The sequence below is a fragment of the Episyrphus balteatus genome, chromosome 4 (genome assembly GCF_945859705.1).
Source record: "Episyrphus balteatus chromosome 4, idEpiBalt1.1, whole genome shotgun sequence".
In the NCBI taxonomy this organism is placed as follows: domain Eukaryota; kingdom Metazoa; phylum Arthropoda; class Insecta; order Diptera; family Syrphidae; genus Episyrphus; species Episyrphus balteatus.
The window spans coordinates 43,792,999-43,810,338 of record NC_079137.1 but is presented as its reverse complement, the minus strand read 5'-3'; the positions used below and the strand labels follow the sequence as shown (position 1 = coordinate 43,810,338).

General features: G+C 29.3%; 2 protein-coding genes across 5 annotated transcripts in view; one reads left to right on the top strand and one right to left on the bottom strand.

The window, feature by feature from the left end:
* Nucleotides 1-17,340, bottom strand: part of LOC129919426 (E3 ubiquitin-protein ligase goliath) — a 96,027-nt gene that overhangs the window by 70,069 nt on the left and 8,618 nt on the right. The window lies entirely within an intron of this gene.
* Nucleotides 1,750-17,340, top strand: part of LOC129919224 (uncharacterized) — a 38,479-nt gene continuing 22,888 nt past the window's right edge. Inside the window, exon 1 of the mRNA XM_056000078.1 lies at nucleotides 1,750-4,923. Within this exon, the coding sequence (XP_055856053.1) occupies nucleotides 1,750-4,923 (3,174 nt within the window). The remainder of the gene's footprint in view (nucleotides 4,924-17,340) is intronic.

The following is a 17,340-nucleotide window of genomic DNA, read 5'->3' as shown; positions in this document are numbered from 1 at the left end:
GTATGTAATTATATTATTTTTTATAAACAAACTGAATAATAATGTTATATTGATAACTAATATAAGTAATATAAGCTATAAACTAAGTAACTAAAACTAATTATAATATAGATTTAAATACTAAAATAAATATTTATGTAACTATATCTAGATACATTGGGCCCTACAAATAATCAAATTTAAAGCTTACTTTAATTTTAACCTTAATTCTACATATTTCACAACACCAAAAATCAATTTAATAGTCAAGTTAAAGGCTATGGCTCGGTTAAAATTTATAGTTGGGAAACTCAACTATAAAATTTAACCTAGATTTAGCCTTTAACTTGACTATTAAATTGATTTTTGGTGTTTATAAAAAATAATATAATTACATACATATTAAAAATAGAAATAAAAATAAAAAGTAAATATAAAAAAAAGAACACGTTTTATTTTTGATAATGAATGAAATATGCCATATTCAATTACCTAGCACTCAAGGTAATTTCTAATTTGTATAAAACAAAATTTGGGCGTAGGTAAACATAAAAATTAACAAATAACTGTAGGTATTAGTAGTGTGTTTTTGAGAGTTCTGGATCCTCCCAACCTCCCAAGCTCTAGTACAAAAATTTGTATGGGAAGTGTAGGTAATCTAGTACATTTAAGGGTGACTATTACTAAATTTTGGGAGGTATTTTTTATGATTTTTTTTTTTAAGCGGCTGTGTATAGCATCTAAAACCAGAAGAAGATGAGGGAGAATGACAAAAAAGTCTATATTTAGAAATTTATGAGGGAGTTTCATACTTCCAATTAGACAATACCTTTACATTGATTAAAAAAGAAGGCTAGTTATATATGCACACACACACACACACACTCACAATCCATGAAGTAAAATCTACTACTTTTTTATATTTTTATTTGTGCGTTGGAGTTTGGAGATGAATCCATATGCTATCGAGTACATCATTTTAATATCATTATCTACTAAATTTTAGGCGGTATTTTGTGTGTGTTTTTTAGAATTCTTGATGGCGATTGATAAACCTGTATTTGTTCAATTTTGTTTTTAGACCTGTATTTGTGTGTATGTAGTATCTGTTTCAGAAGAGGAAGAAGGAAAAAGAACAAAATTTTAAGAACGTCAGGAGGGAGTTTGATAATTCCAATTAGACAATACATTGTTGATTTTAAAAAGTAGATTACATAGGGACACATACACCTGCATTTGTTTTAGTGGTGGAGGTGCTTCTCATCAATAGTCTCATTGTAAAGAAATTGTGAACATACAATTCGACATGAACGATCATGCTCGTTTTATGTAAAATATCCAAGTTCAATATTAGCGTTGCATGTTGTAACATGAAATAAGGAAAATCAGAAAGGGATCATCTGTACCTAATAGATATCTAAACATTTGATGTGGTGGTGGAAGTGTTGATATTATGTATGGGATGCGCGATCAGTGTATTACGGTCTTACATTTTAGTGTTATTGTTAACACTATTGTTGTTTCACTCATACAGGTTTTTTTTTTTTTTTTTTTTTTGTATGTAAATAAAGAAGCATAAGAATGAAAGATAATAATAATATAAGCGTTTTATAGATTAAATGTTTTAGACAAGTGGTGGGGGTAAATGTATAAGAACTTGGTTTAATTTTCCAAATGATCATTAGTTTTCAAGTAAGCCGGTGAAGAAGGGTTTGCCTGAATCAAGTATATTTTATCGAAGCGGTGTATTCAACTATAATTAAATTCAAAATGTACAGTTGTGATAAATGTCAAAAAACATTTACTAGACGAGATAACTATGTGCGTCATATGAAAATAAATCATGAGAATAAACTTTCGGTGCTGTGTGATGTTTGTGGTATGATCTTCGACAACACTAGAAATTACCAATATCATATGAAAAAATATCACCAAATGATAGTTCCATATAATATGATGTCAAACAAAAGAAAAAGTTCTGATTCTGATATCCAAGTTAAACGAATTAAAATTGAGAATGATCTGAACAATGAATTAAAGCACTGCACTTATTGTAGAATGGATATCAAGAAATCTATGTTCCAAGGACATCTTAACAGTAATTTGCATAAAAGTAATGCTTCTAATAAGCATTTAGACAACGTTGAAGTGATCTGCACTGCATTTAAGAGCCGTATCAAAAGTTATAGAATTCGAGATTGTGATCGTCATATCGACTATAAAGACTTTATGAAAAAGCAAGAGTGTACAATTTTGGGACTTATAACAGAAGTTCTACAGGCGCAAAATGTTTTAAAAGTTAATTTCGAAATGTTTGGACTATATGTTAAGGATAACAGCGATGAAACAGTTACCGATACTAAGTCATTTAATACAAAAAATGAAGTAATAAACCAGTCAACGGATTTAAGGAAGAGTTATCGAAAGTTTACTGAAGACATCACATCAAAAAGCGAAGAATTCCAAGAACGTGATAGTGGGTGGGCATTGCAGGAAGTGTTATACCTCGAAATAAATATCAATAAATACAATCCTATGCGTGGAGCATCTTACATTGAATTACCAAGGAACATTCAATTGAAACATGCCATTATAAATGTGAAGAACAACGATGATGCATGCTTTGCTTGGGCGATTGTATCTGCTTTATATCCTTGTCAAGACAACGCAGATCGAGTTTCATCATATCCTCATTACAGTAAAGTGCTGAATTTAAACGGTATGGAGTTTCCAATGAGCTTGAAAAACATATCAAAATTTGAGAAATTAAATAATTTAAGTGTTAATGTGTATGGGTTGGAAAATAATGTCCTTGTTGGACCTCTATTTTATACTAGTGAGAAAAAAGAAAAACATGTTAATTTGTTATATTTAGAAAATGGAGAAAACGGACATTATTGTTGGATTAAAAATTTAAATAGATTAGTTAGTAGTCAAATTTCTAAACGTAACGGTGCATTGTGGTTATGTGATGGATGCTTAATGTATTTTTGGAGTGAAGATCGTCTAAATGAACATTTAAAACATGATTGTAATAAAGTTCATACAATATTACCTACTGAAATGGATAATTGTTTAAAATTTAAAAGCTTCAATAAAAAAATGCGAGTTCCTTTTGTAATATATGCTGATTTTGAAGCAGCCTTAAAGCCTTTTGATACATGTTTACCAAACCCTCTAAAATCATTTTCAAACAATATTCAAATGCATGAACCTTTTAGCTTTGCATATTATATTAAATGCAATTATGATGATTCTTTAAGTAAATTTGTTTTATACCGAGGTGATGAATGTACCGAAAACTTTATGAATAATTTAAAAGAAGATGCGCAGCGTATCAGTTCAATATTAAAAAAAGAAATCCCAATGAAAACTCTAACTAAGGAACAAGATACTGATTTTATAAATGCTAAAAAATGTTTTATATGTGGTGATAACCTCAATGAAAATCGTGTAAGAGATCATGATCATTTAACTGGACAATTTCGAGGTGCAGCTCATTCGGAATGCAATTTAAAATATCAAATACCTGATTTTATTCCTGTTATTTTACATAACTTGAGTGGTTATGATTCTCACTTTATTGTTAAAGAATTTGGTGATAGTGATGAAAAAATCGATGTTATACCCACAAACAAAGAACGATATATTTCATTTACAAAATACATCAAAACAGGCATTAACAATAGTAGTATTCAACTACGATTCATAGATTCGTTGAGATTTATGGCGTCAAGTATTGACAAATTGTCAAAGAACCTTAATCGAAATCAATTCATTGAAACTAAAAAAGCTTTTCAGAAAGATGAAGAATTTAATTTGGTCATGAAAAAAGGAGTTTTCCCATATGAATATGTTTCATCAGCTGAAAAATTGAAAGATACAAAACTACCTCCCAAGTCTGCTTTTTATAGCACTTTAAATTCCTCAAGCATAACAGACGAAGATTATTTACATGCTCAGATAGTATGGAACACATTTAATATGAAAACATTAGGAGAATACAGTGATGTCTATTTAAAAACAGATGTGATGCTCTTAGCTGATATTTTTGAAAATTTCCGCAATGTGTGTATTAAAACATATGATCTTGATCCTTGTCAGTATTATACAGCACCGGGGTTAAGTTGGGATGCAATGCTAAAAAGTACCAAAGTTGAATTAGAGCTCTTTACAGACATAGATATGATTCATTTTATACAAAAAGGTATTAGAGGAGGATTAAGTCAATGCACCGGTAGATATGCAAAAGCAAACAATAAATATATGTCCAACTTTGATGAATCAAAGAAATCAACATTTTTAGGGTATTTCGACGTTAATAACTTGTATGGATGGGCAATGAGTCAATATCTTCCAATAAATAATTTTCGTTGGCTTAGTGATGAAGAATTAAAATGTTTGAATATAGAATCAATAGTCGATAATTCTAATAAAGGTTACATTTTATGTGTCGATTTAGATTATCCTGATTATTTACATGATCTACATAATGACTTACCATTTTGCCCTGAAAACTTGAAACCCCCATATAAAAACTCGAAGAATACAAAACTAATTGCAAATGAGTTTGATAAAACAAGATATGTAATTCATTATCGAAATTTAAAGCAATGTCTTGCAAATGGTCTCATATTGAAAAAAGTCCATAAGGTGCTGGAATTCAACCAGAGTGCTTGGCTGAAATCGTATATTGATCTCAATACACAATTAAGGACCTTATCAACTAATGATTTCGAAAAAGATTTTTATAAACTGATGAACAACAGTGTTTTTGGAAAAACAATGGAGAATGTTGATAAGAGAGTAGATGTAAAGCTTATTACAAAATGGGATAGTGTTGGAAAACGTCTCGGTGCTAATTCTTTGATTAGTAAACCTAATTTTCATAGCCGGTCAATAATACATGAAGACTTAGTAGTAATTCAAATGAACCGATTAAAGGTTAAATATGACAAGCCTATTTATGTTGGGTTTTCTGTTCTGGATTTATCTAAAACATTAATGTATGATTTCCATTATAATTTTATGAAAGTGAAATATGGGAAAAAGTTAAACCTTTTATATACGGACACAGATTCATTCATTTATGAATTTGAAACAAGGGATTTGTATGATGATATAAATAAAAATATAGACTACTTTGATACTAGCGATTACCCAGTGGCTAATCAATACAACATTCCAAGAGTAAACAAAAAAGTCTTAGGGAAGTTCAAAGATGAGTGTTCAGGAAAACTTTTACTAGAATTTGTAGGTACTAAATCCAAGTCATATTGCATTGTAACTGAAGACGATATAGTAAAAAAAATAAAAGGAATCAAAAAGAATATTGTTGCTAACGAAGTTACTTTAAATGATTTTAGAGAATGTATAAATAACCCATCTACATCCTTATTGAAAACTATGCATTGTTTTAGAAGTAATAAGCATTTTATATACACGCAATTAATAAATAAAATCACTCTCACTTTTGATGACGATAAAAGATTTGTTATTCCAAATTCATATAAAACCTTAGCGTGGGGTAACAAGCGAGTAGAAGAATATTATTTTACGTAGACTTAAGATATAAAATAATAGTTTATGTTATACGAAATATTTTTATGTTAACCTATATGATAAGACGATAATATCAAAAATAAGGAAGTTGTTATTTTAAATAGAAATAAGATTTCTCAGTTTTGTATTTAATTTTAGTTTTATACTTGAAACATTATAAGCAATAAAATCAATAAAAAAAAAAAAAAAAAAAAAAAAAAAAAATCTTGTATTTTTTATTCATTCTTGGATTATTTCGTTTATATTCAACTTTTGGTATGAGGAAACGGATATCCTCAAGGATCCATTTTTTTTTTTTTTTTTTTTTTTTTTTTTTTTTTTTTTTTTTTTTTTTTTTTACTGCAACCCAAAAACAACGTCGACGTTTATAGCCCAAAACGATGTTCATAACTATTAAACCTCTTTAAACTGCTTTTGAACCGCTTAAAACTGCTTTTGAACCGCTTTAAACTGCTTTTGAACCGCTTTAAAACCGCTTTAAACTGCTTTTAAACCGCTTCTAAAACGGCTTTTAAACCGCTTTAAACCGCTTTTGAACCGCTTTTAAACCGCTTTTATACCGCTTTAAACCGCTTTTAAACCGCTTTAAACCGCTTTTATACCGCTTTTAAACCGCTTTTATACCGCTTTAAACCGTTTTTAAACCGCTTTAAACCGCTTTTAAACCGCTTTTATACCGCTTTAAACTGCTTTTATACCGCTTTAAACCGCTTTTAAACCGCTTTAAACCGCTTTTGAACCGCTTTTGAACCGCTTTTAAACCGCTTTAAACCGCTTTTAAACCGCTTTAAACCGCTTTTAAACCGCTTTAAACCGCTTTTAAACCGCTTTTATACCGCTTTAAACCGCTTTTAAACCACTTTAAACTGCTTTTAAACCGCTTTTATACCGCTTTAAACTGCTTTTATACCGCTTTAAACCGCTTTTAAGCGGCTTTAAACCGCTTTTGAACCGCTTTTAAACCGCTTTTATACCGCTTTAAACTGCTTTAAACTGCTTTTGAACCGCTTTAAACAGCTTTTTAACCGCTTTAAACTGCTTTTATACCGCTTTAGACCGCTTTTAAACCGCTTTAAACTGCTTTTGAACCACTTTAAACTACTAAAATGTAAGACCGTAATACACTGATCGCGCATCCCATACATAATATCAACACTTCCACCACCACATCAAATGTTTAGATATCTATTAGGTACAGATGATCCCTTTCTGATTTTCCTTATTTCATGTTACAACATGCAACGCTAATATTGAACTTGGATATTTTACATAAAACGAGCATGATCGTTCATGTCGAATTGTATGTTCACAATTTCTTTACAATGAGACTATTGATGAGAAGCACCTCCACCACTAAAACAAATGCAGGTGTATGTGTCCCTATGTAATCTACTTTTTAAAATCAACAATGTATTGTCTAATTGGAATTATCAAACTCCCTCCTGACGTTCTTAAAATTTTGTTCTTTTTCCTTCTTCCTCTTCTGAAACAGATACTACATACACACAAATACAGGTCTAAAAACAAAATTGAACAAATACAGGTTTATCAATCGCCATCAAGAATTCTAAAAAACACACACAAAATACCGCCTAAAATTTAGTAGATAATGATATTAAAATGATGTACTCGATAGCATATGGATTCATCTCCAAACTCCAACGCACAAATAAAAATATAAAAAAGTAGTAGATTTTACTTCATGGATTGTGAGTGTGTGTGTGTGTGTGTGCATATATAACTAGCCTTCTTTTTCAATCAATGTAAAGGTATTGTCTAATTGGAAGTATGAAACTCCCTCATAAATTTCTAAATATAGACTTTTTTGTCATTCTCCCTCATCTTCTTCTGGTTTTAGATGCTATACACAGCCGCTTAAAAAAAAAAATCATAAAAAATACCTCCCAAAATTTAGTAATAGTCACCCTTAAATGTACTAGATTACCTACACTTCCCATACAAATTTTTGTACCAGAGCTTGGGAGGTTGGGAGGATCCAGAACTCTCAAAAACACACTACTGGTATTAACTTTTTTTTTCATTGGAGAAATAAATACGGTTGTTTGTTTAACATAAATAAAAAATTTTGTAGAGCAATGAGAGCGTATTCCTAAAAAAAAAAACAGCAGTAATCATCAATTAATAATCGCATTGAAATTTAAAAAAAAAAAACGGGTCTAGCGCGCGTTCAAAACCGATTAGGACCGTTTGAATTGTTGAAATAATCCTTAATTTTGTCTTAGAATTTACTCCATTTTTTTTCCCTTTTATAAGAGACCCACTTTATAGTTTATTAAACATTAAATTTCTTTTTAATTTAAAATAAAAAAAATTAATTTTTTGGTCCGATTATTTTTTTCATTTATATATGTCACTGACAAAATGTATAAAATATTATTATAGACCACTAAAAGCAAGAAAAAATACAATTTTAATACTTAATTAAAAAAAAAATAAGAAATAGGTTTGTTAACTTTAAGTATCCACTGTTGTGATCAATTTTATTTTATTTTACTCAGGTGGTCATATTTTTTGTTTTTTACAAAATTTTCAAAGCTAAGGACAATTTTTAAAATTTTACTTCAATTATTTTTTCTGTGAATTCCTTTTTCTAACAATTTCGAAAATAAAAAAAAAAGCCGCGCGAGACGACGATTTCCAATTTTTTTTTTATATTTTTATTATATATGTATATCCAAAGTAGCTTATATCGATAAAAGTTTTCACAATTTAAAAGGTCGTATTAGTTTAGTGGATAAGGATTTTGCATTTTGGTCCTACCGCTCAAAGTTCAAATCCCGATATGAAAAGAGATTATTTTATTTTTTGCTTAAATTTTTTTAATAAAAATTAATTTAATTTGTCAACAAAAAAAATCGCAGCATTGTGAACTGCCTAACGATTTTAAAACGAGTTTTGAATAAATGAAAAAACGCTGGGAAAATCGCAACGCTCTCGTCTCGTCGGTCGTCTCGCAATATTGTAAATCAGGCATTAGGTACAGCAGCAATGTAAAAATAACCCAAAAAGAATGATAAATTAGCTAATTAAAATAATTATTAATAAATTAATACTGTTGAAGTAATAAAAATAAGTACGTATACACCTGAGTGAACCCAAAAATTCTTTTGAATACCTAGACGTTGGAAGCTGAAAAATTTTTGAAGATCATTCTGAGCATTTGAAAATTAGACTGCGCGTTTAAATTTTTCAAGGTTTTCTTAAAAAAAAAAATCATTTTAAATTCATATGGCATATGCTATATTGCAATATTTTTTGAAATTTAAAATAAAAAAAAAAAATTAAAAATTAAAAAAAAAACATATGTAACTTTTGGGATGCGAACCCAAAACAGTGAGAGTGGGAGGCAATCACCTTACCACCTAGACTAATACGACCACATAAGTGAAGATATCTTTCATCTATATTATATATATCTGCTAAAAATATAGAAGAAGAGTAATACAAACTACACCACCCTCTGCTTAGGAGGTCAGAGACCCACTAAAAAAAAAACACAAATTTGCATTTCACTTTCAGTCGTTTCAATTTGGTGGGGGCAGTTTCATTTTTGTAATTTATTTATCAAAGCAATAGCCAATAGGAAATTTGAATTTTTTTTTTGTAGTTGCGAACATTTTTAAATAGGTAGGTTAAGTATATATTTGAAAATCAATTTCTATTGGCTGGTCATTTTAAAAAATTTTGATTGGTGGTTACTTTGACTAAATAAAAATTTATAAGTAACCCCCCACCAAACCAAAACAACTGAAATGTGAAGATTTTGTTTCTTATATTTGTTTTTTTTTTTAGTGGCTCAATAGCCTCCTGACAAGAAGGTTCTGCATATGTAATTATAATTATAAGTACAATGCACGAAAGTGTCGCACGTATTTGCTCATATAGCTAAACTTGGCTTTTGAAGCATTTTATGTAGAACGAAGTCAAACATAAAACTTATAGTGAGGAGGCTTAGCGTTAAAAAATAGTTCAATCGTTATTTTGTTATTTTGAGATATTGGGCCACCTTGTATTCCATCCGGAAGGGTAGATACAATACTTTTTCTGTGTTGCACTCGATTTGTGGCATATCATAGTATAGACAATGAAACATTTTTAGTAAAATGATACATGATTTCGAGGTGTTTTGTAACGCCCGATCGAAAAAAATCAATACCAAAATGTCTCGACCATCATGTCACTTCACTTCTTGTTCTTTAAGTAAATGACTATTTATAAAGAGTGCAATAACTTTTTCCATGATGGTTCAGACATTTTGGTATTGATTTTATTCGATCGGGCATTTGAAATTACCTCGAAATCATGTATTTTTATTAATAAAATTGTTTCATTAGCTTTACTATAAAATGCAACAATGCGGGTGCAACAGACAAAAACTTTTGGATCTACCATACCGGATGGAATACAAATTGGTCCAATATCTCAAAATAACTCTTCTATTAAGTACTACCAAAGATATAAGTTTCACGCTTTTATCACAAAGTAGTGCATAATGGAGGTCTTTTTTAATGCTAAGCCACCCCACTAAAAAGTGATTTTTAAGTTTCAATTTGATTGAAAGTGATATTTTTTTGCTCGTCGGTATTTCAAGTTATATTTTTTATAAAGTTTGTTTTTTCCTTTTGAAGAAACCCTACAAACCTACTTCTATTTTTCTTACTAAAAACCAAAATTGAACATAGAAAAATTCCTATACAAGTACCTATCTACGCACTTTCCTTAAATAAAAAGTGGACTTAGAACAAAATATGATGGAACCTAGAACAATTAAGAATACTCGGGTCTAACTTTCAGAAATTTTTTTAGACAAAAACGCTTTTCAAATTCGGAAAGAGCACCCTCAAATTAGTAAAACTGCATCATTATCTCATTAATGGTAAAAAGTGGATTAAGAACAATTTTGCTTTCCACCGACGACGATATGTAGGTATTTATATATTAACAAAATTATTTGAGTCTAAACCTAAAACCTAAACCTAAAACATAAAAAATGTAGTCACATAAAAATCATCAAACTTCAAAACAGTAGCTAACAAATGGACCCTTAACTGAACAGATGCACGGACACTTCTACGACAGGCTCTAGTAAAGACCTCCCTTCATTAAAATCTAAAAAAACAAAACTCCTTACAAGACCAAAACTTGTTCTAAAAGGTCTGCAAGATGCTCAAACCTACTTACATTGTTTTTGCCTTTACGTTTATAATGTTCCAGCTTTCTTACTTTCAAGCATATGTACATGCAATGGCAATCACCCCTCCAATTTTATTTCTTTTGCTTCTCTATCATTTTTTCATTTTTCCTTTGCACCGACAACGACTTCATAATTCTTTGAGACCTTACAAAAAAATTTCAACCAACCCCACCTTCTGTTTGGCTTATATACTAATGTTTGACCAATCAGCTAACATCTCTTATGTTCCATTATTATCATTATTTCACAACGTTCCTCTTATTGTTGCCAGATCGAATACAACACGAAAAAAAAGCCTCCATACAATTCGTCGCATTTGAATTCGGGGCATTTGAATTCGTAACATCGTTATACTCGTATCATAGTTGCTCATATCATAGTTGCTAGTAACATTTGTTTGCGTTTCATCATTACTAATTCGAAAAATACACCTCATTAATGTAATTCAACATTGGTACTTTCCGAAATTTTTTTATTTAAGTGTCGCAAATATTTTTTGAAATGCATATACTGACTTTCTTTCAAATAAAATATGTATACTAATTGGAACCGATGTTGTATATTCCTTTTCTTATTAAAATTTTTGAATATTCATCTTTATTTGATAAATTAATAAATTTTTAGTTAATTTCGGAAATGTTTAATATTAAAAACCTTTTCTTAATATTTTCAAATTTATTCATTTATAAAACAAAAATTAATTCGCATTTAAAAAATGACAAATTATGTAGGTAAGTAATCAAATAAGCAGATAATTTTTCAAAAAGATGATTTTACAGAATTCTGCAAAAAATTAAAAAAGGGTTTGGAAAATGTTAAAAAGCGCGCGCTTTTTAACATTTTCCAAACCCTTTTTTAATTTTTTGCAGAATTTTGAAAAGCAGAATTATGAAGAGCAGAATTTTGAAAAACAGAATTTTGAAAAGCAGAATTTTGAAAGCAGAATTTTGTAAAGCAGAATTTTGAAAGCAGAATTTTGACAAAAGAATTTTGACCCCGGCAGAATTTTGACCCCAACCCTTTTTGACTTTGTGTTTTGATGTAGTTCAGGCTTTAAAACGGAAAATTTTAAAATTTCTTTTCAATTTAATAGATTATTTAATTTTAATATGGGGAATACAAAATTTTTGGAGAAGAGAATTGATATCTTGCTACACAGTACACAAGGCTTAAAAACTGGTGTGTAATTTCTATCAGTTATTGGTACAAAGCAGAGATCACAAAACTTACTTTGTAGCATCTTTACCATTTTTTTTAAATTTTTGTTAAGACTAGAAGAAAACTTCAAATACACACAAAATCTCCTGAACTATACCTAATAATAATATTACATAAATATAGAAAAGTAAATATTTAACAATTCTCAACTCAATACAAAGTCTTGATAAATATTTATCACCTTTAAATTAAATTCACAATTTTTTCTGACTTAAAATAATAGATAAGGTATACTTAACAGTTCAAATAAGATTCAAAACTTAGAATAATAAACAAATAATAAAACAAAAATAATTATAGACTTGGGTTTAAAAAAAATAAAAAAATCATTCAATAATCACAATTTAATGGCCGTGTCTATGTGAATAAGAGAAAAAAAAAAACCTATTTTGGTATATTTTTAAGTCAACAAAATTTATTAAACATGCAACATGTTGTGTTGATTCATTCTCAGCAAATACTAGCTCTACTAGTTTACCTTCTATACTCGTTATTTTTTTTTTGTATATTTTATAAACTTGCATTCTAGAGCTTTGAATTAATATCTTCTTTTTTTTTTTTGCTGTACAGTATACACCAAAGGCATCAAAGCCACACCATATGGTGTCTTTATGTTATGCTCCTGATTAAATTACCGATTACAAAAATAAAAAAAAAAAATTGTATTTATAAAAAAAAAACTTGATCTAACCATGTTAACAGCGAAGCATGAACATGAATAAAGATAAAACATTCAAGATCACACAAGGCAATCTTTCGATCTTGATGATGATTTTCCACTTGAGAAGTGTGTTCTTTTAATTTTGTGCGCTCACATTTAACACACTCAATGTACGGCTCTTTTTTAAAGAATTTACAATCTTTAGTTTAATCTTTTTGTGGTTTTATTTAAAAAATTTATAAAAAAAAAAAAAAATATTTATCTCAAGAAAAATACCGATCTTCTCGGTATGATTAAGTTTGATTGAAACCAGCATACACCCATATGACTCTTCACTATTGGGTGCATTATGAGTGCTTTGTAATTATAAAGTGCGACGACCATGTACACCTACAGTGGGTTATTTTGAATCAAAGACATGATATAAACAAGGAAATTTTCTTTTTCTTTCTTTCTTTCGCAAATCACCACAATTGTACACAAAAATATCGAAAAATAAGGTCACTCAAAATGATGAGAATCAACAAGAACGAACATTTCTGTGAAATACTGATGATTAATTCATTTTTTCCGTAAGTGTCTTTGTGTTTATATTTATTAATGAAAATCGATTATTTTTATTTATAAAACATCCCACTGTAACCCTTAACCATATGTCAAAGTGACAAATTGTAATGAATTCAAAAAAAAAATTGTGCTGGCTTACTGATAAGTGTAATTATAAATTACAAAAGCAGTTGACAATTGACTTTTGGCTAACAATTGTTTGCTTTTTATTATAAATATCTTCTGCAATTAGGTCTTGAGGGTATATAGCAATATATTTGAAACTTATTTTTTTTTTCTTTTCATTCGTTTCTGTTTTTAACTTTAAATGAGGTCGTAAGTTATTGGGGGAGGATATAAATTGATTTTAATATTTTTTAATGAAATATGGTGAATGTTTCAGAAAAATAATTTTTTTTATTTTTGTTTCTTTTACAAAGATTCAACGTAAGAGGAAAGATTACAAAGATTCAACGTAAGAGGAATAAAAATAGATTTTTTGGTTGCGTATACAAAGAATTATTTGATGTGTTAATACCTAATTACTTTGATCGTTATTGAAGTACCTACTTTTCCTTTAATATTACAGTTTTTCAACACCTTGTACTAATTGTTTCATTTTGTCGAAAAAAAAATTAGTAATTTTAAGTTCAAAGTTAAGGAAGAGTTGAATCATTTGGGCCGCGAGTGATCAAGAAAGAGAAAATAAAAAAAATAAAGCTAAAATATTTTCTGCTTGTTTTAACAATAAAGAAAAGATTTTTTTTGTTTAAATTAAATCAATGCTTTAATTGGATCACTTACATACTACAATGTAGCTTAAAAAATAGCAATTAAAATGGAATATTTATATACAATTGGTATGGAGAAAGGTGAAATACTAGTTCAATTTGCTACATTGTATTATATGAATAATAAATTGAATTAGAAGCTACAAGTAGGCAGTCACATAAAATTTATTGAGGTAGGGTTAGGCAAGTCTGATTGCAGTTTTCGAATCCAAAGCATTTTAATTTTCAAAAATTGCCAATTTTTTAAAAATGTATTCTTGTGTGTGATTCAGTAAATGTAGCTTGAAAAGTAATGAATAACAATCTGTAATAATGGAATGGGTAGTTTTTTTTGTTTTTTTTTTAATTTTTTGAGGGATTATTTTCCAAATTGATTTTTGAAGTGAAAACTTCTTTAGTATCGTAGTGATTTGAAACAAGATGAAACGAAAACGCGACACGACTTCAACTTGTTATAACTTTTTTGTTTTAATAGATAGATGAATGAAATTTGTACTGTAGATACAAAGGTAATTAAATAAATTATAATTGTACAAAATTTCAATTAATTTCATATTCAAAATTCGGAGATAACGGTAAAAAGATGTTCTTTTCCAACACACGTTATATCTTTTGATCTAGTGCACATACAAATTTGATTTAAATTTAATACGAATGCTGATAACATAACCTTTTATTTGATATATCACACATAACGTTACGTGCTCTACAAGTTACGCAATCTTAAATTAAAAATACCTCAAAACACTTGTGGAGATCTGTTGTTGACCAGCTCAGAGGCGGCGCTAGACCAAAATGAGCAGTGTGCGAGGATAAATTTGCGGGGCCCCTAGGAAAATAATTTTGGAGTACCTATCTATTTTGAAATAGTCAATAATGACTATAAACATTTCTCGAAAAAAACTATTTTAAATAAATTTGGTATGAAATTTTGCAGAAATTATTAATCTAATAGTACACGTAAAATAGTACATAAAATCAACAAAAATTGTTTCACAAATGAAACTGGCCAAAAAGTTTGCTTTGAGAATTCAATTTTTGTTTAATGAGGTTACTGTATTATCTTCCCATAAATACGGCAAAATTGTCTTTTTCGAGCTCAATGCAAAGGGTACTTTTGCTAACAAAGTTTTTGATGAGAGAATGACATTTTCAAATCCAGACTTTTTGGAGTCAAAGTGAATTCTTCAAAATGCGTCTATTTTTTTTGTAGTGCATTTTTTGTCCAATTGTGGTAAATTTTGAATAGTACCTTTAATTATATTTTTGTGTTTTCATATTTGGTAATTTTTAGTTTCCCGCTATAAATTCAGTTTTCCACAGTTTTTTTAACAGACACACCGAAATTATGACTTGCAACAGAAGATGCACTAATTTCAATGTTGAGTTCCGCCGTTTTGCCCAATTTTTTACATATCGGAGCCTTAACAAATCTGTCAGTTTTATACGTGCTTGAAGCACGTAAAATGCATTACCTTACCTTACCAACGTTGAAAAAGAACGTTTGTCAAAATACTTTTTTCCCTCAAAAATTAGTACTTTTTATACAAAAAATGCAGCCTCGGAGCATAATACCAATTATATGATTGCCATTGACCATCATGAGATTCACCATAATATACCTATTAAATAACCGTGAACTTCCTTATTTTATGTTTAACCGTAACAGATTATTCTCATCAGTAAGAAAACTGTTCATTTTGTCAAAATACTTTTTCCGACTATTGTATTTTTTAAAATTTATCAGTAGGAAGAAGGGATTTGTTTCTTTCTTTGAACTATTGTTTTTAAAATCACTTGTATTTCTATTATAAAAACGGTTGTGATTTCTATCTTCGGCCTAACCGAAGCGATAGCTTACGTATAGGGGCGACATTATTTGCATCAAAATGTAATTTTAGGAATATTTAGGACTTATTGCTTCTTTTAATTGGTGATTCATTTTGGCTTTTGACCTGAAGAAGAAGAGACCGGAAAAATCAAGGGGCTTTCTCTGCCTTGCTTAATACAGGAAGATAACTAATAAAGTTGTGGGACTATACATATTTTTCGTTTTCCGACCTATTGTTTGTGTTTATCCATGGTCTAGTTGGAAGTTTTTCAATTCAGTTATATTGACTAATGGTAATTGTTTCTGTTGATGTTTGCTTTCCTCTGTTAGATACTTATATACTTAACAATAATTTAATATTATTTTTTAATAACTAATAAATACATAAATTATTCACTTTTTTGTGGCAAAATGTGTTCAAATACGGAACAGCTAAAATTCGAAAATTCCACTGAATAAAATGGTCCTTTTTAATAATTTTTCAGAAGATCAAAAAATTGGTGGCGGAAAACAGAAATGTTCTAAGCCCTTAACAAAGTGTGTAAAAGTGTGAAAAATCTGTTATATCATATACATAAATTACGAGCGTAAGCGAGCAAACAATTTTTTTAGAGGAATTTAAGTTTACCTATTCCTAAGCTTTATACAAAAAATTATTTCGTACAATTTTAAATACCTACACCTACAAAATTGAAAATTAACCTTTTTTCAAACTGAGATTTTGTAGCAAAAAATGTATGCATTTCATTAAGTTTTAAATTAAATTGGGAACAATAAAAGCAAAAATTTTAAATAATCCATGTTGTTTGGCAAACTAATTATGTGCTTCACTTGAGAAAAAACAGTTAAACAATAATCTTTTATTGTTTAATTTTCTTTTTCTAGCGAAAAAACAAATATTTTTCGTTTCTTCCTTTTGCAAAAAGTGGCCAATGCAATTATGGAAATCGAGTGGAAACAAGTCAATTTGAATTATTTTTTGTTTGATCATATGAATAAAGAAAAGAGACATGTTTTTTTTCGGATTTTATTATTTCCAAAGGCCGAGACATTTTCATTTGGCGCCCGCGGGGCCCCTCCAAGCGCGGGGCCCCTCCAAGCGCGGGGCCGTGTGCGGGGGCACACTCCGCACACCCCTTCCGCCGCCTCTGGACCAGCTACCAGAGTAGGAAGTACCGTAATCTCAGTCTGGAAATTCGACATGGTTGACTGTAAAAAATTCTAACTTCTCTTGTAGACATCTTTGAAATAAGATTTTTACATCATTATACAATGTGAAACAATAAGCTTGTACATGGTATAAAATTTTGTATAGGTTGTCAAACAAAAAAATTGATTTAGTAGCATGAGAACATAAAAATAAATTTTGTTTTGCTTTTTTTTATGAAATTTCATCGAGTTTAAAAAATTCTAGCTCTTTTTGTAGATGTCTCATAGACTTGAACGATATATATATTTTGAGCTGAGACAATTAGGTTTTAGATGGTGTAGGTTGTTATAGGATGTCTGGGAAGAAAATGCATTTAATAGCGTGAGA